The sequence below is a fragment of the Acanthaster planci genome, linkage group LG12 (genome assembly GCF_054643075.1).
Source record: "Acanthaster planci isolate LZ-2023a linkage group LG12, COTS_SCS, whole genome shotgun sequence".
Lineage (NCBI taxonomy): Eukaryota > Metazoa > Echinodermata > Asteroidea > Valvatida > Acanthasteridae > Acanthaster > Acanthaster planci.
The window spans coordinates 1,371,413-1,396,427 of record NC_141788.1 but is presented as its reverse complement, the minus strand read 5'-3'; the positions used below and the strand labels follow the sequence as shown (position 1 = coordinate 1,396,427).

Here is a 25,015-nt window from a genome sequence, read left to right as displayed (position 1 = left end):
TTGTAGATCATGCTGATTGGAGACATCCATCTAGCTCTGCCTCTTGCAGCCCATTTTGGACATGGCCAAAGTCTGTGTAATTTGGACTTCTGTAATATGATGTATTGTCTCATGCCCTCAGCTCCAACTGCACCTCCCGCTGCTCAGCTGGGTGTGGTGAGTGGTACAGAACTCCATCTCTCATGGCAGGTATGTACGTGTGCCCACAAGAGGCTTTCACTGTCTCAAGTAATTGTCATATGGGGTTTTGGTTACCAAATGAGAGCGAGTCCTGCACACTTTGAGTCTCTTGGCGATAGCGCAGATTACACTTCGTAACTAGTCATCAGTTAAGTGATACATGTATACACTATTCAGTTTGAAAGCCAAGGCAGTATTTTAACCAGTCATACTTTGAACTTTAATTCAAGGTGCATCATGGAGGCTGTAACCCCAATATTGTTCTTCATGATGGATCGATTTTCCAAATCTTCCTGTTATTTTTTTAGCTCCCTGATGAATCTACCAGACAGTGTGATAGCTTGGAGAACATCCAGGTCTATGTTAAACAGAGGTCCGACAGCGAGTTCCCAGCATTCCCTTCTCAATTAGACCCTTCAGGAACGGACACCAGACTAGGTTCACTGGTACCCTGCACTCAGTATGACGTGTACATCACATTCAGCAACCGGGGTGGCTTGACCAGCCCCAGAAGTAACACAGTCAGTGCAACGACTGCCACAACAGGTGTCTATTTTGTTTTTTCTTTCATTCGAGGAACTTCTGGTAGAGTTTGGTTTGTTAAAATTGAGTGTCTGTGAACACCAACATACCTGCTGATATCAGTGTAAGTTATCCCGCACCCATTTGCATGCAGATGTCCTTCTTGTATTTTCGTTTAATTTATTTCATCTTCAATACAATGAACAACAAAGCTAAGGGAGCCCGATAATTCCATCCCAGTAGAATTTTGTTTGAGAAAGGTTCTGCTAGGATCATCAGTTGACACCCTTTAACTTACTGGGTATTTGATTTTTACATTCGAAGTTTCTGTTGCCAGCAAGCAGGTTGCAGCTGTTTTCCACTTTACGCTTCTAAATTTAAAGGGTTAAATTACCAGTGTTGCTTAAAGTTGTTAATTGATGTGATCAAGTGCATGATCAAGTTGGGGCTAAAGATCCACCTGGCCAAATTACACTCACAGGAGGAGGGCGAGAAATAACCCCTGTTCAAATCTGACTCCCTGATTATAACCTAATCATTATAAGTAAGTCATAACCATTGCTGGATGTTGGTTTGTTACACAGCGCCAGGTCCAGTGAGCTCACTCCAAGTTTTCCAACCTGACGGTATCTCTCATAATCAACTTGGAGTCACCTGGTCAGCGTCGGCCAACACCAACTGCCCAGTTGATGCCTACATCATCAGTTATACCCTCACAAGGATCTTCGCCTGCAGTTCAAGCATTGCAGACCCTGTCACTGTAACGCAGACTGTCTCCAGCAGCGTCACTACTGTGTCCTTAAACAACCTGAAACCCTACTCTCGCTATTCTGTAGCAGTGATGGCTATGAACTCGGCAGGGAATTCCACCCAGTCTACATCAACTCAAAGCACTACATCAACAGGTTAATAACTTTGGAAATGTCAGGCAGTCTGGCACAGTCCTTATAATAGTTGGTGTGCTATGAAGTCAGAGAACTGTGTAACTAGATTAAGCCTGGTATAGTTGTAAGCAAACTCGTTTACGAGGAATAAAAAGGAATGAAAGAAGGAACAGGGGAAAATTATTTTCATCTGAAACCTTTATGCCATCATCTGTCACAGTGCATTCGTTTTCTGAGTAACATGGGTTGGGCTATCTCCAATAAGTGCCTACCTTTTTGAATGACAACCGACAACAGAATTGAACAATGCAAGTCCATCATTACATTCAGATTGGCTGGACAGACTTGAAAATATGAATCTGTAGATTTGAAAACAAAAAATGTAATGTATTATATGTATATAGATCAGCTTTTATAACACGCAATTTTAGTGTCCAATTCTGCCAAAGTCAAGACTTCTTATACAAAATGATTTAATTTTCTTTTTGGTGTCAACAGTATCCAGCTTCATTCCGACAGTGAACTTGCAGGAGTCAGATGTCACATCCGACAGCTTGCGCTTCACATGGGATGAGGTTCCCTGTGAGGAGGTGAACGGTCCGTCGTCATTTTATCAGTATAAAACGGAGCTCAGAAACCAAGCAACCGGTGAATTGTTTTCGTCCAACTTACGTTATCAAGTGAAACGGGCAACTCAGCTTACCCCCTGCACGTCCTACAGCTTTAAGGTTGCAGTGAGAAATACCATTGGCATTGGAAGTTATAGCAATGCCACTGAGGTGACAACCAGCACTGTTGGTAAGTGATCAGTTACCAAATTGGGCTATTTTCTTTTTGCCGAATGTTGTCATTTCATTACTTACTGTTTCTGCATGTAGTTTTGACTAAAATCAAAAGATTTTCCAATGAATATAATGGGGATATTTATTGGCTCAAATATTTGAGTTGTTATACATTGAAAAACTGAGTAATTATGATTTTGAGGCAGATTTTTTTCATGCTAATGCAAATTTTAATATTCGTGAGTACAGTCATAAATTTGTCAAATTAACAGATACCATGTTCATATATTGGGTCAAATATTGAATGATAAATCAAATATGTCTATGTAAGATAAACAATCATTATTGGAGCACTTCTTCAGATATTTATCATGTTGCACAATTTTTTTTATAATTTAAGTTCCATCTCAGGTTCAGGCATTATCTGTGGATTCTGTTGAAGACCAGCCCACTGCCCTGCGAGTTAGATGGAATCAACCGTCTGGCAACTGCCCCGTAGATTATTATACAATCCACTACGACCTGGTCTGGTTGTTACAGTGCGAGATACCAGAGAGTAATCGTACCCTAGCGGGGACAACAGAAGGCACAGAGTACGGCATCACAGGCCTTTTCCCTTACTCTAGATACAGAGTTGATGTGACAGCTAGGACTTCAGCGGGAGAGGGGGACAGATCTTACGTCTATGCTGATACAGCTGACGCGGGTGGGTAGATTGATGCTGTGATGGTTGACCAAGCCATCGGGCCAGTCCAATGATAGTGCTCAATGTTTTGGAGTAGGGAAACCTTCCATTAATCCACAGGGACATCCATAAGCTCGGCAAAGGGCTGGGCTGGCTTTACTTATTAAGGCCAAAATCACTTGAAATGGGATGCAGTAATATTTAAGAAAAAAGCCCACAAGCTCCCCTAGAAAGGAAGGAAAATGGTTTTCCAGGCAGGAAGGATGTTTGGGGGAAACTTTAGGACATTAGACCCCCAAAGTGAGAATTTTTCCATGTTTTACACAATAAAATCCTGTAAAGTAACAACAGAATTGGTTGAAGGATTTTTCAAAACCTTTTCCGGGTTTTGAAGATTTCATTTCAAGGCAAGGGTAATCACATATAGCTAAAGCAGGAATTCCTAAGGTCACCTGTGATTGGCTGAAAGGTGGTTTTAATTTTCAGCCAATTTGACAGGTGAGTTGCTTCATGACTGAATCAATTATCTAAAATGCTGAATATCACTTCATTTTTCTCCCCAGTATATTCTGTGAAGCCAGTGTGATAAAATAAATATTTTTGCTTTTGAACATAATTTTTTTTTATCAGCCCCATCACAACCACCGAGTGATGTTGCCAACGCAGCAACATTGAAACGAGGGTTAAGGTTCGAGTGGCAGCCACCACCCTGCCTGGGTCGCCGGGGTGTCATCACGGGATACAGGTACCGACTACTGGATCTAGAAAGAGGAGGGGCCAATCTTACTGTAAACACCTTCTCGTATGAGAGGCAAGCTGACATCAGGGATCTGGTACCCTACACGCTGTACTCATTCCAAGTCTTAGCACGTACTGCAGCTGGTGATGGTCCGTATAGTGAGGCGATAAGACTACGCACAGCCCAAGCAAGTAAGTGATAATACATAAACACATACTTTATACCACTTACAGGCATTTTTCAAATTACTGACATTTTAGCCCTGTGGTTGTAGTTTACACGATGAGCTCAAGAAATGAAGCTTTTAGACTGTTTGAAGCAAGGATCGAGTGAGCGTAGCAATTCTTCAGGAAGTGTCCCTGACTTAGGGGTTAGTGAAAACTCATGTTGTTGGATAGCAGCCAAGCATTGAATACCATTAGCAGTGGTCACATGTCCAGGAATTCATGCACAAAGACGGCAGGTTCGCGTTATATGCCTGTGATGTTAACACGCTGTTTGTTTTGCAGACTTTTTAACATTTTGGACCATTTTGAAATGAAATCACAGACTTGCACCGTGATATTGGGCCATTAACAGTGTGAGAGGTTTGGCTTTGTTCTCAAGTTGATATTTTCTTGCATCTGTGTATTTAGAACCACCTGAAGTTCCCATGGTAACAACCCCCAGCGGGGATGCCACCTCCATCACTGTTCGATGGCACCGTCCAGACCCACCTCACGGGATCATCATTGCTTACTACATTCGCTATGGTATTGTCCTCCAAGGCAGTGAGGAAGTGAAAGTCACTGAAGGACTGAACGATACCCTCCTTGAATTTGTGCTGACTGGTCTGGTTGCTGATAGCAACTACTCCATCGAGGTAATGATAACACCATTTGTAAGGCGCACAGTTTCTCACAGTATGTGTCATTCAAAGTGATACATGTACACGTATATTCATTATCCCTACGGCATTTGAACATTCCTGAGACCATCTCTGCTCCATTCGGAGTTTACTAGCCCAGGGCTGCTATTTTAGGTATAAATGGTTAAACATAATTACAATGTCTATCTTCACAGATACCCATTTTCTCCAGGATTGAGGGCAGCATGTAGGAGCTATTTGCCTTGCCTAAGATCACATCCTTAGATTCGAACCCCCAACCTTATGGTTGGAATCTACAAACCCTAACCCACACTTCACATGTCCCCATACAACTCATATTGGTGTTTTTAGATGTTTGTCAAAACCAGATGTCCCTTCTGTAAAGTTCAGAAATCCATGGTAACGTGTTGTCTTTAAATAATAACATACTTTAAGATGATATCTCTTCATCATCTATTTTCCTGGCGATTGCCCTGAACTACACAGTCACACTGTAGATGAGGTGCATTATTAATGTTTACATTACTTGTCCAGTACACCGGTTCTTGACAGAACTACAACATCACTGAGACGAGAACTTTCTTACGGCTGATTTCGTGGGAATTCTGCAGACTTTATTTTGTTGTTAAGTTGTTGTTTTGCAATTTGGTGCAGTAACTTCAGCTGAAAAGGCTCGTATGCAGCTTTTTCAGTTCACAAATGAGCACAACAAAGAGTTTGTTCTTTTTTACGAACTAGCCCACCAAGTTTGCAGACCTGGTAGTAACTCTGGAAAGTACTGTCCCTGTAGGTTCTACATGAAGATGGCTACGTTTTGCCTGGCTCCCTTGAATTTCCCAGGGTTTTGTTATTTCTCAACAACTTACAGGTCCAGGCAGAGACAGCGGTGAACAGAGGCCCGTTGAGTGTGCCCGTGTATCGCATAACTCAGGAAGGAAGTGAGTGAAACAGATTCCAACTTCCGCATCATGCCCTTTGAACAAACTTGGAGTCTTGTCCTGCCCTCGCTCAATCTCAGTTTGTCAACGCATGAGCAACTTTCACATTCATACACTTTCTACGCATTTAAACTGCTGTCCTGGGGTAAAGTCAGTGAGTCTTTTGATACATGACACTCCACACTCCATAGTCTGGCATACGGCCGATCAGCTCATCCATGGTCTCAACTCCTGCACCCCCTTAGCACCTCAACCAGCGCTCTCGCAGGGCTCCTCTGAGTTGGTGCACCATGAGAGGGGGCTCCCACATGATGGCCGTTTTGGCTTTCCTAGCTGCTTGAGCAAACTCGTACCTATTCTGAGAGAATTAGTTTAGAGCCGTGTTTAAAATCATTAAATGCTACGTATCGTGCATTGTCAGTTCCTTTGAGTTTTTTATTCTGTTTTTTTAGTTCCTGGCGAGCCATCCTCACTGAGAGTTGAGAGCAAGACGCAGGAACAATTGTCCATTGCTTGGGATATACCAACAGAACCCAATGGAAGAATCATTACATACACGGTGAGTCACACCTGGCTCTCTTTTTTGGTTTGGTTTGTCAGCGGGACTTTATTGTGGAGATGTAAAAATTAATATAGGTGGTTAAAGTGTTCAGGCCATCTTGACTAGGAAGGAGGAGATCAGGGGTTCAAGGTACTGGCGGTGGGGGAGGCATTTACCGTTGAAAAGGTAGTTATTTTGCCCCCCCCCCTTTTAAAACCATTCTGCCGCTGTTGGTTCAAGTCCAGTCTGAGTGGCTTGTGAATATTCTTTCCCGTATTGTCTGGGAAGGGCTACTCCCTTACTATAGTCAAACAGTGCTAACAACCCAGGGATAACACTCAAACGCTCTTCAGTGCCACAAACTGAACAACCCCATACAGGCTCTAAATAAATCAGGGAAGTCAGGTTGGTGTAGTGGCTCTCTCCTTGCCTTCCAACTCTTCAGCCCGGGTTTGAATACCACCTAGGCCAGTTTGTTCACGGATTGGGTTTTCAGTCCCTGCCTGACTCCTTGAGTTTCCCCTGGAATACTCATGCTGGGTATTCCTCCTACCTCTAAAACTGAACATTTCTTCATTGCCTTTGTAATTATCATTTCATCCTGTAATTGGCGCTAAATGCGCTGTTGAATGAACAGGTGTAAATCAAGTCCTGCTTGTAGTGTTGATGTGTATAACCTAACATCATGTCTTGCATGTTCGTCTTTTGTCGGCTTATTAACGAAAAGCTCGAAATCTGTTGGATGATAATGACGCGTTACAGTCATTGATTCAAAACATGGTATTGATGACAAAGAATAGACAACATCTGCCTTTGTTACTTTTATAAACAGGTCAAGCATCGAGTCATAGAAAAACCATATGATCCAGATTTCAGTCCCAGCTTAACTTACGTCAAATCACAGACACCACCAGACATTCGAAAGAGTGATATACCTGGTCTTCAACCCGGCACAAACTATGAGATTTTGGTGTCTGCATCTACTCAAAAGGGGGAGGGACCGGCGGCTGAGATAGAGGAGTTTACTGAGCCAGCATCAGGTTGGAATAAGTTCATGTAATCTTTTTAGAAACATGGAATTTTAACGTAAAAGAAAATATAGGTAATATAAAAAGTAACAATAAGTGTTACAATTGATTAAAGAAAAAAATGGTATTGTCTTTACCACTTAATTTTGGATTTTCTTCCCTGAAAAAGCTGTTTGTGGTGGGTTTCTTTCTTTGTAAATTCTCCGACCTTGCAATTTCACAGTACATTAATACTTTAACCATGGTAATGTGAAAAGAATTCAGTTGTACACATCCTTTGCTCAACAAATGAGATCAATTGTGCATGTTTCTATGTCATCCAGCAACTAGTGGTTAAATAACGAGATTGCTCAGAGAAAACACTTAACAATAACAAAAAGAGTGTAACCAGCTACAATACATCACTGCATGGACCCATGTAGAAACACATTATGTCAATAACAAATTGTGTGTGACCAGTGTGATCACATGAGGTAAAATGTTACTTCCAAAGCTGCGCTTTCTGTTTGCCTTTGCTGGTTATCCAACATGCCTTTATCTTTGTCCATTATGCTAATTTTTGTTTTTCACTGTACCAATCCAGTGCTCTGTTTATTGTAGACTGCCTACTAAATAAAAATAAGCAAGAAATCACTTGATTTCATGACTGCGAATAATGCATGAGAACATCCCTCAAAATCCAAAGTGTGGCAGTTTGTCTGTGCATGAGGCATGGTGCAATCCCACAATGCTAGACATTCTGTGCTCTTCATTTGCAGACATTCCTGCCCCAGTCCTACCCTCCGTCAATCCGCAGACATCCACAGGAACTCGCGTTGACATCACCATACCGGAGGTAGACAGTGCCTACATTGTGTGAGTTTTGCCGTTCTGAAGGTTTTTCTGTTGATCAACCTGCTCCCAACGTTAAACGCTATGCTCTCTCTTAGCCTGGTCCCTAAAGGGGCTAAGTTTAAGATTTCATTTTAAAAAGTGAAGTTGAATTTGAACCTTTATGAAGACCTTTCTGCATACAGGTTTGCATTGTTTCTACCCTTCCTTTCTGATCTTAGTTCATACCTGGTCAAAGTGAAGAAAGTCTCCTCGAGGAGGCGTCGGGAATCAGTCAACATCAAGCAGGAAGATATCGGCAACTACAGCACCAACCCTGAGGAGTACTGGGCAGGGGAGATCAGCAAGAGTGAACACTCTGGGAACTTTGTGGTTGGCGATGAGAAGACATACGGGATTTATTACAACCCGCCTCTACAGGAAGGGACCACTTACGAAATACAAACCGGATCTAGCAGCAAAACAGATAATGTAAGTGATTTATGAAAGCTGCCGTAAATGGGACAATACTTGCCTTCCACTTCTTTCTGTAACTGTAAACAAACAAACAAACAAACAAACAAACAAACACCCCACAACACCCCAACAAACAAACAAACACACCACAACACCCCAAAAAACAACCAAACACAAACCACTATGTTGCATCGTAAACGTCATGGACTTATTTGATTTATTGTAATTGTGACCTGCTAAAGAAATTGTGATTCCTGTTTAATTATAGTGTTACTTTTCTTAGGAGAGGTTTTGTTAACCTACATATGTTTTTAATCACACAGGGCTTGAGTTTTGTGCAAATTGAAAAATTTTGACTGGACTTGACAATTTTCGAATGTTTTTCCGTTGTTTACTAACAGGCACACATTGTAGCCCTGTCAGAACCCCTCACAATTACAGGTGAGTTTGAATTGAATCCAAAAGAGTGGTCCTAAGAGGATAATTTATGCAAATTTTATGCCCAAAGTCACTGTTGCCTTTCACTCTAATAAAGTGGAATTAATTACAGGTTGAAAAAAGAAAGGTTTTTTTCGGTGTTGGGTCATTGTTTTCAGCTGGGAACTATGGCCAACCGGACCCACCATCACCTGAGGACGGGGGATCGGATGTAGGGACTATCGTTGCAGTCATCTTAGTGCTTCTGGTAGCTGTCGTGGTGGTCTTTGGAGGAGTGATTATAATCAGACGGAGGTAAGCTTTCCATTTACACACTGTTTACTGACGGAGCCTATCAGGTGGTGTTATCTCACCAATCAGACTTTGCCACGTTGGGCCCGATTGATCAAAGGCCAAAGAAGGTAATCGGCATACGCACTAATGATGCCACACTTGGTTTCATACATATGCTCTGTCTTATGGAGCCATTGAGGACCCGTGGTCCACTAAGCACAACAGGAAAGCACACACGCATAAAGCAAAGTATCACACCATTTCTATTGCCCATGGACCACCTTCCGTTGAGGACACTGACTGATTGGCCGTAATAGAGTGTCAGGAGAGAGGCCAAGATGCTTTCAACTGGAGAAGCATCGTGGTCTAGTTATCTGTAGGCTGGCGCTTCTTAAGCTGTGGGAAATGGTACAGACGTAGTACACAGTAGGCTCCCAAAAGGAACACAGACTGAAGTTGGATCCAGTAACATCATTGTAACAGTGGTAATGAAAACCTCTGAAGATATGAAGATTGTTTTGGGTGATATCACATCCTAATAGGCTGAACTCAGTCTGATGGTAATGCTTCATGGCACACTTTCTTTCTGTCTTTCTTGAAAATATGGGTGATTCACAATAGTGTGCCTTTAAAAGGTTGCAATGCATTGACCAATCACCGTGTAGGAAAGCTGTCAACCCAATGCGTGTTTGGAAAGGTTTGACAGATTTCGCGCTTTGTGATTGGTCAACGGGTTGTAAACTCTTGGAGGTGCACTATTGGATAACGCCCGTATTGTCCGTCTTGCATGTTTCATCGGGAATCTTAGTCACAGGTATTCTGTACAAAATACAGGACACAAGTTGGAGATGAATGCTACCTGCTAGAGCTTGACAAAAATAAACGGATGACACCTGTCAGGAAGAAAAGACTCTGACATGGGATGTGGGTCAGGTGCTCAGGTCAAAGGATCAACTCCCCCACAGAGTTAACTTGATTCATTTGCTGTTTGTTTTACCACAGACGTGCACAGAATACAGGGAAGCCCTTTGAGTCTGTGGGAATGACAAAAATTGACGGTAATGTAGTATTTTTTGTATCGTTATTTCATTTCAAGTATGTTCAGTGAATGTTTATGAAGGCATTTTTTAATACAATTACTTGATTTCTCATCAGTGTCAATTTTGAAAGTATGTTCAAGCCGTGAAGTGTGATGCTCAGCAACATTTTGCTAATTTTGGTCTGTGGTCTGTAACATTTTGTGTAATGTATATTAACAAACCATGACCTTTAACCCTTCCTCTAATGTCTACGAATGACATCAATACCTTATTGCAGATTCCAAATACATCAAAAAGTCACCTCCCAGCCCTGAGCTGAAGCACGTAGCTTCCGAGGACGCCCTGACAAATATGACTCAAGATGGGGCTCCTCGTCCCACCCCCTCGGGCGCAGCCACACTGCCAGCTGACATACACCGCCAGCCGACAGCCAGGGTGAGGTCATCGGGGCCGGTCAAGGTGGAGAAGCTCGCCGACCACGTGAAAGCCAAGAAGGCTAAGAGCAACGAAGGCTTCAAGCTGGACTATGCAGTGAGTCAGCCGTTGTCAAATCTATTGACTCTGGACATTTTCATGATATATGGAGTATCCGTAGCCATGGTGTAAATCTTGGCTTCACTGTGGCTAGGGAAGACCTTCGTCTTGGGTGATTCACTTTCAGAAACAAATGGTAACACTCAAAACCTTGGCCACATCTGCACTGGTATAAACTGTTCAGTAAGAGGAAATAAAATCGTGTTAATGTCAACAAGTTTGAGATTGGAAAACTGAGTGCGTTAGAATTAAAACAGTAAGGTAGGCCTGTTCTAATTACAACTGCACTATGTCCATGTTTTTCCAAACCCCGGTGTTATATCTTACTTTGACTTTATCTCAGGCCCCAGAATCTGTTTCAATTATCCCAAATTTACCGCAAACTTTGACACTATATCAGACAATCTGATGATACCAGAAGAAAAATGAGCTTTATAGAGGTGCAAAGTCTCAACTCGGAATAAATTGTTGAAACGTGTGGGTGGAGTTGAAGACGAAGTCACCATTTCAAAGCCATCTTACAGTGCAATTCCTAGTCTTGAAAGTGTCTGCTGCAATGTGAGAACATCTTTTTCTTTTCTGATCTCTTCAGAGTCTTCCCAGCGATCACATACACTCCATGGATGTCGCCAAGAAAGATGAAAACAAAACTAAGAATCGCTATGCCAACATCATAGCATGTAAGGGGATGACCACTTCAACATTCATGTGGAAAGGAAAATGTTTGACACCTGTCTCTAGATATTAACTCTGTATGGTCAGTGTGCTTATCATGCCAAATAATTGGTCTATAGAATGCCAGTAATTCCAGCGACCTTCAACTAGAATTTGTGAAATCCTTGATTGAATTGTGGATATGATTTTCAACAAACTATACCAGTAACAAGAATGTGTGAAGATGCATGTACACATTTTTTTTGACTAGAAGGGAAATTGTTACTCAGTTACAGGGGCCAACTCTGTAGTCCACAAACTTCCTGGATTTTACACAGCTTTTCCCCAAACTTCCTCAAACCAGGATCAAAAGTTTGGCCCCAGGGACAGCGCTATTCAAAGAATAGGTGGGATGCTAAACATAGGGAAGAACTAGTTTTGTGGAACAGCTGTTGTAGTCTTGTTAAAGCCTCGTTTGGAGACTTTCATGAATCAGCTAGGAAGTGGCTGATTCTTGATTGACCTTTGATCTGTTTCTCTCAGATGACCATTCCCGTGTGGTCTTGGACAAGCTGGACGCAGATCCCCACTCTGACTACATCAACGCCAACTACATTGATGTAAGTTGGAAGGGCCAACAATATGGAGCCCTTACAGTGTCTGGATGCCATACCATTTCCCTCGTATTTCATGGTTGTGTTATTTTTTTACTCCAAGAAAGGGCCAGGTTAAAACAAATAAACTTTTCTGTGCAGTACAGAAATAAGCTTATTTAATTTGATAATGTCTTTTCCTTCTGTTTTCTTTCTTTCACAGGGATATAAACATCCCAAGAAATACATAGCAGCACAGGGTACGTCATCTTTCTACGTTGCCTTGCCAATTTTAGGCTGGAATTATTGTAAAATTGAAGCATACTTGTCGTGGTCGTGGGGGGTGCTCTTCAGATCGTGACCCCAAGAGGTTGTGATATGGTTAGGAATATGAGGTTCCAGACTTTAAACACTTAGGTAGGAACCAGCTGTTTGACTGTTTATTTGGTTCCTGTGCTTTGTCATTACATGTTCAGAACCACTGAATACCAGGAAATTATCCACAGTGACTTTGTGCTTTTGTTCTGTTTGTTTTTGTTTGTGTTATGTTTGTTTGTGTTGATTTGTCCATATGAGTTTTTTGGGATTTTTTTTCTTGCATTACCACTGATTGATGAGGAGCTTCTCATGCTTGGTGTTCTCGATGGGAACCGTTAACCTGTTCTTTCACATCCTTTGATGCAGGTCCCAATGCTTCATCTACCAGGGACATGTGGCGCATGATTTGGCAGGAAAAAACAAGGATCATCGTCATGGTTACGCACCTGGTTGAAGGAGGCAAGGTAATTGACAAATTTAAAATTGCCAGTGACTGACTGCTTGCTGGGAATTGAAAGCAGTGTTGTATTTGAGTCCATCAAAAGTCCTTTCACAAGTCCCATCACAAGTCCAGTCACAAGTCCCTTCACCAGTGCAAGGTGAGAGTCCCATATTAAGCACTCTTTACCCTTCTTTGCTCATTAAACTGACCCAGCACCCCACAATTTCTTGTGTAAATACTCTCTGTAGAAAAAATGTGAGCAATACTGGCCTTTGAAATCCAAATCCTATGGTGGGATCGAGGTTGAACTGGAGAAGGAGTCTAAGCTGGCAGACTACATTATACGGACCTTCAAAATGAAAAAGGTTAGTTGCAGAACAGTAGATCTACCGAGTTGGATTTAAAATTGGTATTTGATTGGAGAAGGGTTGGAACTGGAATTGGAAATTGGTAATTGGATCTTATTGAATTGGAACTTGACAAAAAACTACTTTGATCTCGTTGTGGAAGTCTGAAGGCAAACTGTTCAATGGTGTCGTTGGCCTTGCTTTCCAGAATGGTGAGGAGAGGAAGTTGATGCAGTACCATTTTACCTCCTGGCCAGACATGGGCCTGCCTCAGTACGCAAGCCCTCTACTCCGCTTTGTATTTGTCGTCAAGGAAGGCTGCAATGAAGAGCCCAATATGGGGCCCATCATTGTGCATTGCAGGTGAGAACAATCGCAAATTAGCAGGCTGCGTCCCCATTTGGTGGCTAAGGCTGGAAATGATACACAAGTCTATGGGAAATGCAGGAAGCCACTAGTTTGTGGCTGCCATAGGTGCATGTATTATGCTGAGTCACAGCCTAGTGAATTGGACCCAGCCTCATTGACAAATACCTACATGTAGATGGCTCCAAAGGAGTTGAATTATACTGCAGTTGTCTCAGCTGTGAATTTTCACTTAAGTCTCCATAATAAAATGATCCTTACAGGATGTGAGAGTTGAGTGATAAGGAAAATAAATTGAAAGAAAGCCCTCTTTAATAAAGATCACTACTCATTGAATCGGCTTTTTTCATCAACTCAAATGGAAGCTTGGACTGAGCGACCAACCCACCAAATGACGACACAAAACATCAGGATAACTCGCAACATTTCCACTGCCATCAATTTCATGCGAATTTACTGTTAGAATTCATTATATGATGCATTGTAATGTGATGTGTCTTTCAATGCCTTAGTGTGTTTTTAATCACGAATGTTCCAGTGCCGGAGTGGGTCGCACGGGTACCTTCATCACCATCGATGCCATGCTGGACCAGGCCAAAGGAGAAGGGCAGGTGGACGTGCTGAAGTTTGTCAGCAACATGAGAGACAAGAGAGTGCGAATGGTCCAGACACAGGTAAGAAATCTTTGGATTGCCCCAGAGAACAATGTCTCAATAGCACTCTGGACTTTAAGCAAGGTCATAGGTCATGTTCCTTTCATGCAAGATTTTGTTTTTGAGGGTTTTTCCCTTAAATCAAAGAGCTGTTAGGATCTTGTATGTTTTGCTGTAAAGGGAAGGGCTGACTTGTCAGTTGTCACTTTTATTATCGTTTTTTAAGAAGCTGTTGTCATAGAAGAAGAAATACCGTTGGCAAGGTCATGCTTTATTAACCCAAGATGTTTTTAAAAGGAGTGCCTTTATAATTTTGAAAACATTTTTGAAAGAGACGTGGCTGGTTTCTTCTTAAAAGAACTTCTAACTTGAAATGGCTTGGGCATACTGGATGTTCTTGTAGACATATCCACAAAGATGTCACACTTAGATAGCTCCTCATTCACCATCGTGCTGTGCGTTTTGTTAGTCTTAAGTATGCACATATTTTGGCGAGTACATTTGTGAAGACCTGTATGAAGAGACATGGCACTACTGTAACAGCATCCACTTCTTGTGACCAGATTAATTGTAGGGTAAAGTTTCTTGGAAATGTTGAGGCTTCGTAGGAAAATTCATCCCAGCTTGGACTGTGTGATGATAGCACTGTGTATGCCTGCTGGGTACATTCTTAAAAGAGCTTTGCCCAGAAGGATCAAGGAGGTTGTAAGTTCTCAGACATCACCTTTTGGATTCATTGAGGCTCTCGTCACATTTCTGCCTCTCCTGTCTTTCTGTCTGCTTCCCAGGAGCAATATGTGTTCATCTTTGATGCTCTCCTGGAAGCGTTTCTGTGCGGCCAGACATGGGTGCCTATGGAAGGGTTGAGACGGGCAATGGACAGGCTCAACACACCCAGCCCTATTGGGAAATCCACCTTGCTTCAAGATGAATTCACTGTAAGTCAGTCAGATAAAGGTGGTTTGCCAGGTTCAGTGGGAAACATGGCCAATTCTACACCTGCCCACTGCAGTGAAAATGTGTAAAAGTGCATATACATTAACCACTTGCTGCCAGGGGACCCGTTTTCGAGCACATAGGCTTTATACACGAAGCCGGGAGCCCGAAACCGGGACAGAGCTGGGCCTTGTAACAAAAGACCGTGCTCGGCACAAAAGACTGAGCTGCTGGGCATTACCGACATTTTTTCGAAATCCAGCCTTGTTTTGAAGTAGTATACCACGGTTTTAAGCATTTAGTGCGAGCAGATTACCACCACGGACAAAAGTGCTCCACTGCAGCAATGAGCCACACAGCACTGCTGCACGCTAATCTGGCTCCTTTCGAAAAGAGATCAGCAACGCACTGTGCCAGGTTTGTGAACAAAAGAAAGTTACATAACACCACACAATCTGGGCTCTTTTACAAGGCTGTAGGCCTGGCTGAAATACTCGGGCATCAACAGATGTTGTCTGTCAGGCTATAGTGGCCACCAGACAGTAATTCATGTGGGTGTAAACATCCATTAATTGAAATGAAGAATTTTTGAAGATTTTTGAAAACTGAAAATCTTGAAATGCGCCCTTATGTGTGCACTGCATTTTTCAAACCACCCGACAGCATGTGGTTAACACGTAAGCTCCAGTTCCCATGACAATAATGGTGCACCTTTGTGCACATTCAATTGAAAATTGGCGACCGACATCCTGTGATGTAGATGACTGCAAACATAGGATAGCCTGGCTTTTGCTTACTTTGTTTACATCTCTCGACATAGAAATTGGCATCACTTCAACCCACTGCCAAGGCCGACCGGTTCCGAGGAGGGAAGGACCCTTTGAACGCTAACAAGAACAGGTTCCCTGATAACTTACCATGTAAGCACCATCACGTATGCCATACACCTGTCAAATTCCACCTGCTGATAATGAATTGATTGTTATTAACCTCTTTGTTAATTCTTGCACAGTAGAAGCAAAAGATAAAGTTCTTCGTTGGCAGCTTTCTGCTAATGAAATGTTTACAGACTTCCCTTAGAACCTTTAAAGAATATAACATCTCAGGTTGTCCATTCAGTGCGTGCAACTTAAGCTACAAGTACAATGTTGCCAAGAATGAAATCACAAGCAAGGACCAGGCACTGGCATACACTGAGTAAATGACAGTGAAGTTGTAGCAAACATGATCACACCCATGAGAAAACTCTACTTTTTGACAAAATTCAGGAAGAGTGGTGTTGATATTCCATGGCCTAGAATATTTAAACAGATGATTTTTAGAAAAAAACATGTTATGTGTGACTGAGTTTGCTGACTTTCACAGTGGATCGTGGACGACCCTACCTGATGACGATGGGTACCGAGCAGAGTACCAACTACATCAATGCTTCATTCATAAATGTGAGTACATCGCAACACTGTTTAGTTACCATGGTTACTTTTGTCATTTAAAAAGTCTCATTACATGATGTTTCTCTTGTTTCATTTTGTTTCAACTATTTGGTTGTGATATTTTTTATTTGCTTGTTTTTCCGTTTGTCTTAGTAATACGTGCTTGTCCATCACCAAGATAAACAAAGAGACGAAATATCTCCTTGAGTTTTGAGGCATTCCGTGGGGAATATCATCAAACACCTAAATATCTCCTTCGTGTTTTTATTGCAGGGTTACTGGAAGCGAGATGAGTACATCATTACCCAAATCCCTATGCCCAATACCACGGTTGACTTCTGGAGTATGGTGTATGATTACAACTCTTCCACTATCGTCATGCTGAACCCTCTAGACCCAACTGATGAGGTTAGCAATCTTTTCACTTGTATCTATGTGCTTCATTGGAAGCTCAGCAATGAAGTAAGAGCACTCCAGTATCATGGAGGGCAGTGATAGGAAGAGGACAGTCTTGATGCATTCAGTGAACAGGGCAAAGTTCTCATATCCTGTTGTTAGTTGACACAGCGCCCTCTCTTGTCCAGACATGGAGTCTTTTATTAGTTGACACAGATCTGAAATTGAAGGGATTTGTTGTGAGTACTTATAGTGCCGAGTTTCAACACACTGATAGGGAGATGAAAAGGAATTTGTATTAGAGGTTGGAATGTCAGACAAACATTCCAGAAGAAAGCTTGATGTCGGGTTCCCAGTTAATATTGCTCCAACAATCCACGACATTGGGCCCTGATATGCACAGCACAGCCTCAACCCTATTCTCTTAGCCTCAAATATATAAACTATCGTCATTGTGTCATTGCTTACCAGACCATGGGCAGGTACTGGCCAGAGAAGACCATGTCAGCCTATGGCCCGTACAACGTGCAGGTAGCATCAGTGGAATCCTACGATGGCACTGTCTGTAGGACGTTCACGGTAGACAACATGAACAAACCGGTAAGTCAGAACATGGAGGACTGGAGCTGCATTCCACTCACAGGAACAATAAGCATACTGCCTTGAGTTTTCCACAGAATGCGCACAAAAATGTAACGGTGTGTGATTTGAATGCATGTTTAGTGTGACAACTGCATTTGTATTGTGAGATTGCATGTCCTTGGTAGTGCATTAGTAATGCTGATCATTTTTTGTTTCTGAGAGGTTAGAGAAATGATTTAGTTTAGAAATGGGGTCCTTATTTTTTGAAAGCCTTTTTATACTGGGCACTGATGGCCCTGTTTTTTTTTTTTTTTAGATAAGCTATGTGTGACTGAAAATTGGTTTAAAATCTCCTACTTGATTTTTGTCAATCCTGGTTGTGTGTAACTGGCCGTTACATTTTTATCTCATAATGTGTTGATTTTTGTGTCTGCTGTGTCATGTTGATTATAATATTTCCTCGGGAAATGTGAACACACCTGCTGCTAAGTTTTTCATGTTGACGCTCATGTACCTAGGCTGTTAATGTTGGCATGGCTTAAAATGTTACAGAAGGATGAAGCCCACACCATCCGACAGTTTGAGTTCAACGGCTGGTCCTCAGATTCTGAGGTCCCGTCCTCTGGCATGTCCTTACTGAAACTGATCAGCTACTTGCAGAGATGGTTAGAGGAAGATCACGGTGGGCCAGTCACAGTCCAATGCATGTGAGTCAGATGGACATCTCCAATAGGTCTTGTACACATTTTGAGCAGTTTCCGTGGTTAAATGAGTTCCATTTTTATGATTATGCCCTGGAGAGCCATCGAGGACACCGTTTAAGATGGGCTTACTAGAAACTTGCGGAGAAAGAACACTGTAATGTGCACATTAATGTTCTGTGTATTGCTTGTGGTAGGCTTTATTCATTCTTATACCAGAATACCAGATCATGACAGAATGATTTTAAAAGTGAGAAAAGAAGATTGATTAGACGGAAGTTGAATCAAGAACCTAGGGAGTACCATGTAGGCGCTCTACTGACTGAACCAACTATGTTTGGCAATTTTCCAGTAAACTTTTTATTTGTGTGAATAATGGTTTTTTTCAACAGAGATGGAGTCCGTTGCAGTGGGCTTTTCTGTGCCGTTTTGGCCATGCTGGACAAGATCAAAGCGGAGAAGATCGTAGACGTCTTCCACGCTGTCAAGAGCGTTCGTAACAACAGACCCTCTGCAGTTGCCACACTGGTGAGGACTTCGTTTAAATCTAAGCAGTTCCATTTGAATTGAGAGTGTGGTAGAGGGAGATTGGAGAGAGTCATATGGGGTTAGGATGCTGGGAAAATGGGAACTTTTGGTGAAGAGGGGAGATTGGAGAGAGTCATATGGGGTTAGGATGCTGGGGAAATGGGAACTCTTGGTGAAGAGGGGAGATTGGAGAGGGCTATATGGGGTTAGGCTGCTGGGGAAATGGGAACTCTTGGTGAAGAGGGGAGATTGGAGAGGGTCATATGGGGTTAGGACGCTGGGGAAATGGGAACTCTTGGTGAAGAGGGGAGATTGGAGACGGTCATGTGGGGTTAGGGCGCTGGGGAAATGGGAACTCTTGGTGAAGAGGGAGATTGGAAAGGGTCATATGGGGTTAGGATGCTGGGGAAATGGGAACTCTTGGTGAAGAGGCGAGATTGGAGACGGTCTTATGGGGTTAGGATGATGGGGAAATGGAAATTCTTGGAGAAGAGGTGAGATAGGAGAGCGTCATATGGGGTTAGGATGCTGGGGAAATGGGAAATCTTGGTGAAGGGGGGAGATTGGAGAGGGTCATATGGGGTTAGGATGCTGGGGAAATGGGAACTCTTGGTGAAGAGGGGAGATTGGAGAGGGTCATATGGGGTTAGGATGCTGGGGAAATGGGAACTCTTGGTGAAGAGGGGAGATTGGAGAGGGTCATATGGGGATAGGACGCTGGGGAAATGGGAACTCTTGGTGAAGAGGGGAGATTGGAGAGGGTCATATGGGGTTAGGACGCTGGGGAAATGGGAACTCTTGGTGAAGAGGGGAGATTGGAGAGAGTCATATGGGGATAGGACGCTGGGGAAATGGGAACTCTTGGTGAAGAGGGGAGATTGGAGAGGGTCATATGGGGTTAGGATGCGGGGAAATGGGAACTCTTGGTGAAGAGGGGAGATTGGAGAGGGTCATATGGGATTAGGATGCCGGGGAAATGGGAACTCTTGGTGAAGAGGGGAGATTGGAGAGGGTCATATGGGGTTAGGATGCTGGGGAAATGGGAACTCTTGGTGAAGAGGGGAGATTGGAGAGGGTCATATGGGGTTAGGGTGCTGGGGAAATGGGAACTCTTGGTGAAGAGGGGAGATTGGAGAGGGTCATATGGGGTTAGGATGCTGGGGAAATGGGAACTCTTGGTGAAGAGGGGAGATTGGAGGGAGTCATACGGGGTTAGGATGCTGGGGAAATGGGAACTCTTGGTGAAGAGGGAGATTGGAGAGGGTCATATGGGGTTAGGATGCTGGGGAAATGGGAACTCTTGGTGAAGAGGGGAGATTGGAGAGAGTCATATGGGGTTAGGATGCTGGGGAAATGGGAACTCTTGGTGAAGAGGGGAGATTGGAGAGAGTCATATGGGGTTAGGATGCTGGGGAAATGGGAACTCTTGGTGAAGAGGGAGTGAAGATACGGAGCAGAATGCTGAAGGAATGCAATGTTTTCAAACCCTTTTAAAGTTAAGTCTTTGCTAGAAAAAGATTTTTAGTTTTATAAACTGATTATTAAGAATATAATTGTATTCAGCTCATGAACAGATTGATCTTGTTTTATAATACTCCTTTCAACGACACAAATACAAAGTTTGAAATAGAAATGTCAAAATAGGAGAATTCCAGATGTATGGATTACTAATACCTTCTACATGGAGTAAGATTCATATTGCCTGTATACCACTGTTTGCTAATGTTGAATGAAAAGATAGCATATAAATGTATTGCCGTTTTGCCGCTGCTTCCAGGAGCAATACAAGTTCTGCTATGAGACGGCTGTAATGCATCTGGAATCCTTCGACATCTATGAAAACTTCAGGTAGGAAAACCCTCACCGGATAAGGGTTACCAGTTCTTGCAAGTACCAGGCCAGAATCATCGAAGATTGAGGGCGCCTCTGGTCTTTTAAAGATTTGTTGATGAAAATTTATACCGTCTGCAAATATGGGGAGAAGTGGACAACGGTCAAAATATTGCACAGGTTAGCAGTGATAGGATTGAATACCCGGCCAAGGTGCCAACATGACGAGAGGGCTTTCATATGATCACTCAGTGGCTTATGCAGAATGATTTTTGTATATAGGAATATTTTTAAGGTATGAGAATATTGACTTTTTTTGTCTGACTAAAATCTTCTGAAATAGTCCAAAACTTGAGTAGCAGTGCTGTCGGTCCCGAATGTGGCAATGACATCCCTTTTCAGAAAGTCTTGAGTTCTCAGTTCCAAAGAAGTTTTCCAACATTAAGAAGTGGAGCCTGAACGAAGATCATGTAAGGGGCTCCACAACACAGTTATGTCTTTCATATGTAAACTGCAGTCAGTTCTCTTATATATTTAACGATATAACCAACCACTTGACATTTATGGCTGCATGCAATGAGTTTGGAAAGAGACTTCGCTAGATATAACAATGTTTCAGAAAAAATATCATAGTTGTTAATTACGGTGCTGAAGAATTTAGATACTTTTTTCTCTGCAAGGCATTTAGAAAGCAAATATCATAATGATTAAGAAATCAAATCTCATAATGATTAAGAAATCAAATTTCATAATGATTTAGAAATCAAATCTCATAATGATTAAGAAATCAAATTTCATAATGATTTAGAAATCAAATCTCACAATGATTAAGAAATCAAATTTCATAATGATTTAGAAATCAAATCTCATAATGATGCTTGAATCATTAACTGTGGTGCAGTTCAAGTAATTTTTTACATGTGCTGACTTTGCCAAAGATTACATTGATGAATTTTTGCACAAGTTGTCGTTCAAAAGGGTGCTCTTATGTAAATGAATGATTTCATTGACAATGCTGCCGGATTGAGATGTGTGACTATAGGGTTATGAATTGGTCAGTATGGCTCATAACACATGGTGCTAAAAATGTAGTTATTATTTCAATTTAGTAGTCATGATCAAATGATTATATTTGATTTCAATTTGTTCTGTTATCTTTACCAGGAAATTTCATTTGGCCATTCATATCAAAAATATTTCAAAATTCAATGCATAAGTAACAAATAAGCATAAGTACGTTACTACAAATGCGATGTATAAAAATATACAATTAAGAATGAAATCTGGATACAATAAAACCCCTAATTTATAGTAAGAAGTCCTTGTAATAAGAGATTTTGAGCTAGAACAAGAAGCTACAAAAATCTTTCAATCTCAAAAATCTCAAAAATCTTTCAATCGAGTCAAATTTCTTTCTACTAAAGTCCTGCTTTAAAGTCGACTACTTTCATTTGCAGCAGACTTGACGTGAAGTTTTGTCAAACGGGCCCAAGATTATTATCAATCACATGCTACTCCTTTAAATTTGCTTGTGAGGTACGTGTCCTTTTAAGGCAGCGGGCTTGTGCAAATTGTGAAGAATTTCTAAAAGAGTCAGCCTTAGTGTTAGGCTGGATTCTATAGAACAGGTGCAAAAAATGAAAGTTTCAAATGTGTGAACTTTTAATAAGATGGTCATTTCGTCCTTTTAAAATAATCTAACCAAGTAACTAAGGTCAAGCTCATTTGAAACCTTGACTTTTTCAGTACTTTATTTAGAATAGCTGTGGTTTGGCCTGCAAGTTTTTAATCGAACAAGTGGTCAGATGCCAGTCTGCTTCCCAATGGCATTGTGGGTAACAACACCTACTGCCCGGTTATATGTCCCACACACATGCTTATATAGTCTGCCCTCATTCTGTCTATCATTCGATAGTAACATCTCTGATCGGTGGTGTTACATGTAAAGCCCCGCCTACTAAATACATAATTACACCAGTTTGAATAGCCCCTCCCACCTGTTTGGTTTGCATATCTTCATGCACAGGCGATACTACATAAGTAGCCTTACCAGTTGTTGATGTTATATATTTTTGTAATTGTTAATTAATGAGATGGCTGTATTTTTCTCCAATGTAATAACTGAATACATGTATTTAGAATATTTTTGGAAATAGATTACCCACATTCAAGCCTCCGAAGTTTTTATATTTATATGCATTCGCCAACCAGATAAAAAGAAGTGTTTGATTTTTTTAAGTGCCAACAAGAGTTAATTGTAAGTAATTACAATTGTAATTTGTTTTCTCAAATCAGAAGACTCGCTAATTATGGTGAGAAATTAAATTGTCTACTCCATGTTCACAGGGCGACTGCCATTTGACAGTTTACAGACTTCTTTATAATCCTTTTAACGCTGTAATAGTGTTAGCAACTGACGTACAGTCTTCGACTTGAAATTATTCGACTGGACTCGGTCTCAACCACGAAGTGCAAGCCACCCTCAGGCCTCCTAACCAGTAGGATATCCAGGAACTCCAAGCGTAACACATTTGAGATCTGGGGGAAAATTAGGCCAACCGGCAATTGCTGTAAAAACAAATATACTCGTCTGCAAATGCAGAAAGGCTGGGCCTGGAGATTGTTTTGTGTGCCTAATTTTTTCGGGGGGGGGGGTTCAACGTTTCTCTTTTGGAATGCCCATTTGTAGTATAGCAGCATTTATTTCGTTAACAGATCGTCTGTTCGTCGCAATATCCAGACAAACAGACAATTCTGATCGATTCCTTCATTTTATAGGTCTGAAATGCAAACCAGTCTTTGTGAATGTCCCTGTACGTATTTGTAATGTATGTTATAAAATTAATGGTTTTTTTTCATCGCGCGAAAAAAACTACAGTATTGTATTTGAGGAGATAATAAGTGATATCGAGCTTTTGGGTTTTTATTTACCTATTTATTAATTTTTATAGCAGTAACTTATTTTGGCACTGAAAGGAAATTCGATTTTTTAAACATCCCTATCTTGCAAAAAATGTAAGTGTATTTGAGAGTCTCACTGGCGATCAAGTAATTGTTTCGAATACTGTATTTCACTACAGATTTTCGAGTGACGTTATTTGTAATTGTAGCTGTTATTTTGCTCCTTTAAATATACCGATTTGGAAATAACAAGGCATGACGTTCGGTTTCAACGTAAACTGTGCTTATTTAAATTTAGGTATGCACATATTTTGTACTTCAGTGTTCTTGCCAACATATTTTTAAAATATTTTGATGCTTCCAGTGTTCCTGTTTTGGTATGCAATAGTGTTTGAAATACATTTGTAGTAGTTTTTGTGTTTAAATTTGAATGGTGACATGAATGGAGAGGTTTCATTCCATATATTTTGTTGGCTTCGAGAAATGGAAATGTGCTGCACTCTGCGGTTTCTGGACTTCAGGTTTGCCTGCAGGAAATGCAGGTATCTTTTGAAACACTTTGTTATGGTGTAGTTTTTGAATAGTCTTTCAGTCTTTATTTCGTTTTTTTGTTCTGTTAAAATGTTCCAACGTGGTGAATTTGAGCCGGTCGGCAGATATGCCGATTCGTGCATTCAAATTGGTCACAAAATCAACCCGAAAAGTCCGTAGCAGTGGTTATGATTAAGTTAAATGTTCATATTATGTACTCAATATACTTACATTCCCTTCGAGATAGTTGCAACTACGTGTATGGAATATATAACCAAATACATTTGTACTGATAATGTGCATGATTTCCTAGTATTACACAGCAGAAGATAATATGCAATTTATTTTGAAATTGTTCATTTAGTACTAGTATTGTTTCAGTTCCAAAGTATATATTTGACACGATGCAGTAAATGAAATGTTTAAAGGATTTCATGTAAGATACACAGAATGATCGAAATAACAAAGATGTTAACGTGTATATGTTTCTCTGTTTATTCTGGTGTAAGCTCCTTTCTGTTATGTGGTTCTATTTTAAATAATGGTATTACATGTAAAAAGAACGACGGCTTCACTTTAGTTTCTCCTTAAGGGCGCTATCTGAACCAACTACTTCAACGTTCTAGCCGAAGTTTCTTTTAAATAAGCTTTACAACCTATCGAAAAAAAATGGACCTGACTTTTTGTTGTAAATACTGAACGTGCGAAATAAAACTTTGAGAGTTATTTGTTGATGTTCTGCTTCATCAAGGGAGGAAAAGAAAAAACAAAGCAATGAGTGAATAAACTCAATAAATTATGGCAGAAAATGGTTTTTAGCGGCTTAAGGGCCTACGCTGTGTGCCGGGTACCCTTTTTAAGAGTATTTTTCGGGTGGGATCGTCGTGTTGTTTTATAGTCGATCTTGTAGGGAATCTCCGACTTCACTTTCCTTTTTGTTCTTCAACCATTGTCGCATTTGCAAAAAATCTGATACAATAAAGGTCGGATCCGGGACCAAATTTGCGAGATGGTTTTTTCGGGGTGCTGAAATACTGGGAATTTCTTCGTTTAACTTTTCATGGC

The 25,015-nt window shown here is 41.3% G+C and overlaps 1 protein-coding gene across 2 annotated transcripts in view; it reads left to right on the top strand.

Annotated features, from left to right (window-relative positions):
* The window catches only part of LOC110982801 (receptor-type tyrosine-protein phosphatase T-like), a 45,279-nt gene extending 20,832 nt beyond the window's left edge, over nt 1-24,447 (top strand). For both annotated transcript variants that reach the window (XM_087144339.1, XM_087144340.1), the window contains 31 exons: nt 122-189; nt 489-726; nt 1,287-1,607; nt 2,085-2,384; nt 2,769-3,074; nt 3,684-3,983; nt 4,428-4,654; nt 5,529-5,598; nt 6,051-6,157; nt 6,972-7,179; nt 7,926-8,022; nt 8,220-8,469; nt 8,856-8,895; nt 9,051-9,186; nt 10,168-10,223; nt 10,483-10,736; nt 11,332-11,419; nt 11,937-12,013; nt 12,210-12,246; nt 12,671-12,768; nt 12,995-13,111; nt 13,302-13,456; nt 13,998-14,133; nt 14,901-15,050; nt 15,869-15,968; nt 16,414-16,490; nt 16,755-16,889; nt 17,349-17,477; nt 18,012-18,166; nt 18,553-18,688; nt 20,466-24,447. In XM_087144339.1, coding sequence (XP_087000465.1) covers nt 122-189; nt 489-726; nt 1,287-1,607; nt 2,085-2,384; nt 2,769-3,074; nt 3,684-3,983; nt 4,428-4,654; nt 5,529-5,598; nt 6,051-6,157; nt 6,972-7,179; nt 7,926-8,022; nt 8,220-8,469; nt 8,856-8,895; nt 9,051-9,186; nt 10,168-10,223; nt 10,483-10,736; nt 11,332-11,419; nt 11,937-12,013; nt 12,210-12,246; nt 12,671-12,768; nt 12,995-13,111; nt 13,302-13,456; nt 13,998-14,133; nt 14,901-15,050; nt 15,869-15,968; nt 16,414-16,490; nt 16,755-16,889; nt 17,349-17,477; nt 18,012-18,166; nt 18,553-18,688; nt 20,466-20,540 — 4,643 coding nt within the window. In that variant the 3' untranslated portion in view covers nt 20,541-24,447. The remainder of the gene's footprint in view (nt 1-121; nt 190-488; nt 727-1,286; nt 1,608-2,084; nt 2,385-2,768; nt 3,075-3,683; nt 3,984-4,427; nt 4,655-5,528; nt 5,599-6,050; nt 6,158-6,971; nt 7,180-7,925; nt 8,023-8,219; nt 8,470-8,855; nt 8,896-9,050; nt 9,187-10,167; nt 10,224-10,482; nt 10,737-11,331; nt 11,420-11,936; nt 12,014-12,209; nt 12,247-12,670; nt 12,769-12,994; nt 13,112-13,301; nt 13,457-13,997; nt 14,134-14,900; nt 15,051-15,868; nt 15,969-16,413; nt 16,491-16,754; nt 16,890-17,348; nt 17,478-18,011; nt 18,167-18,552; nt 18,689-20,465) is intronic.
* The last annotated feature ends 568 nt before the right edge of the window (nt 24,448-25,015 follow it).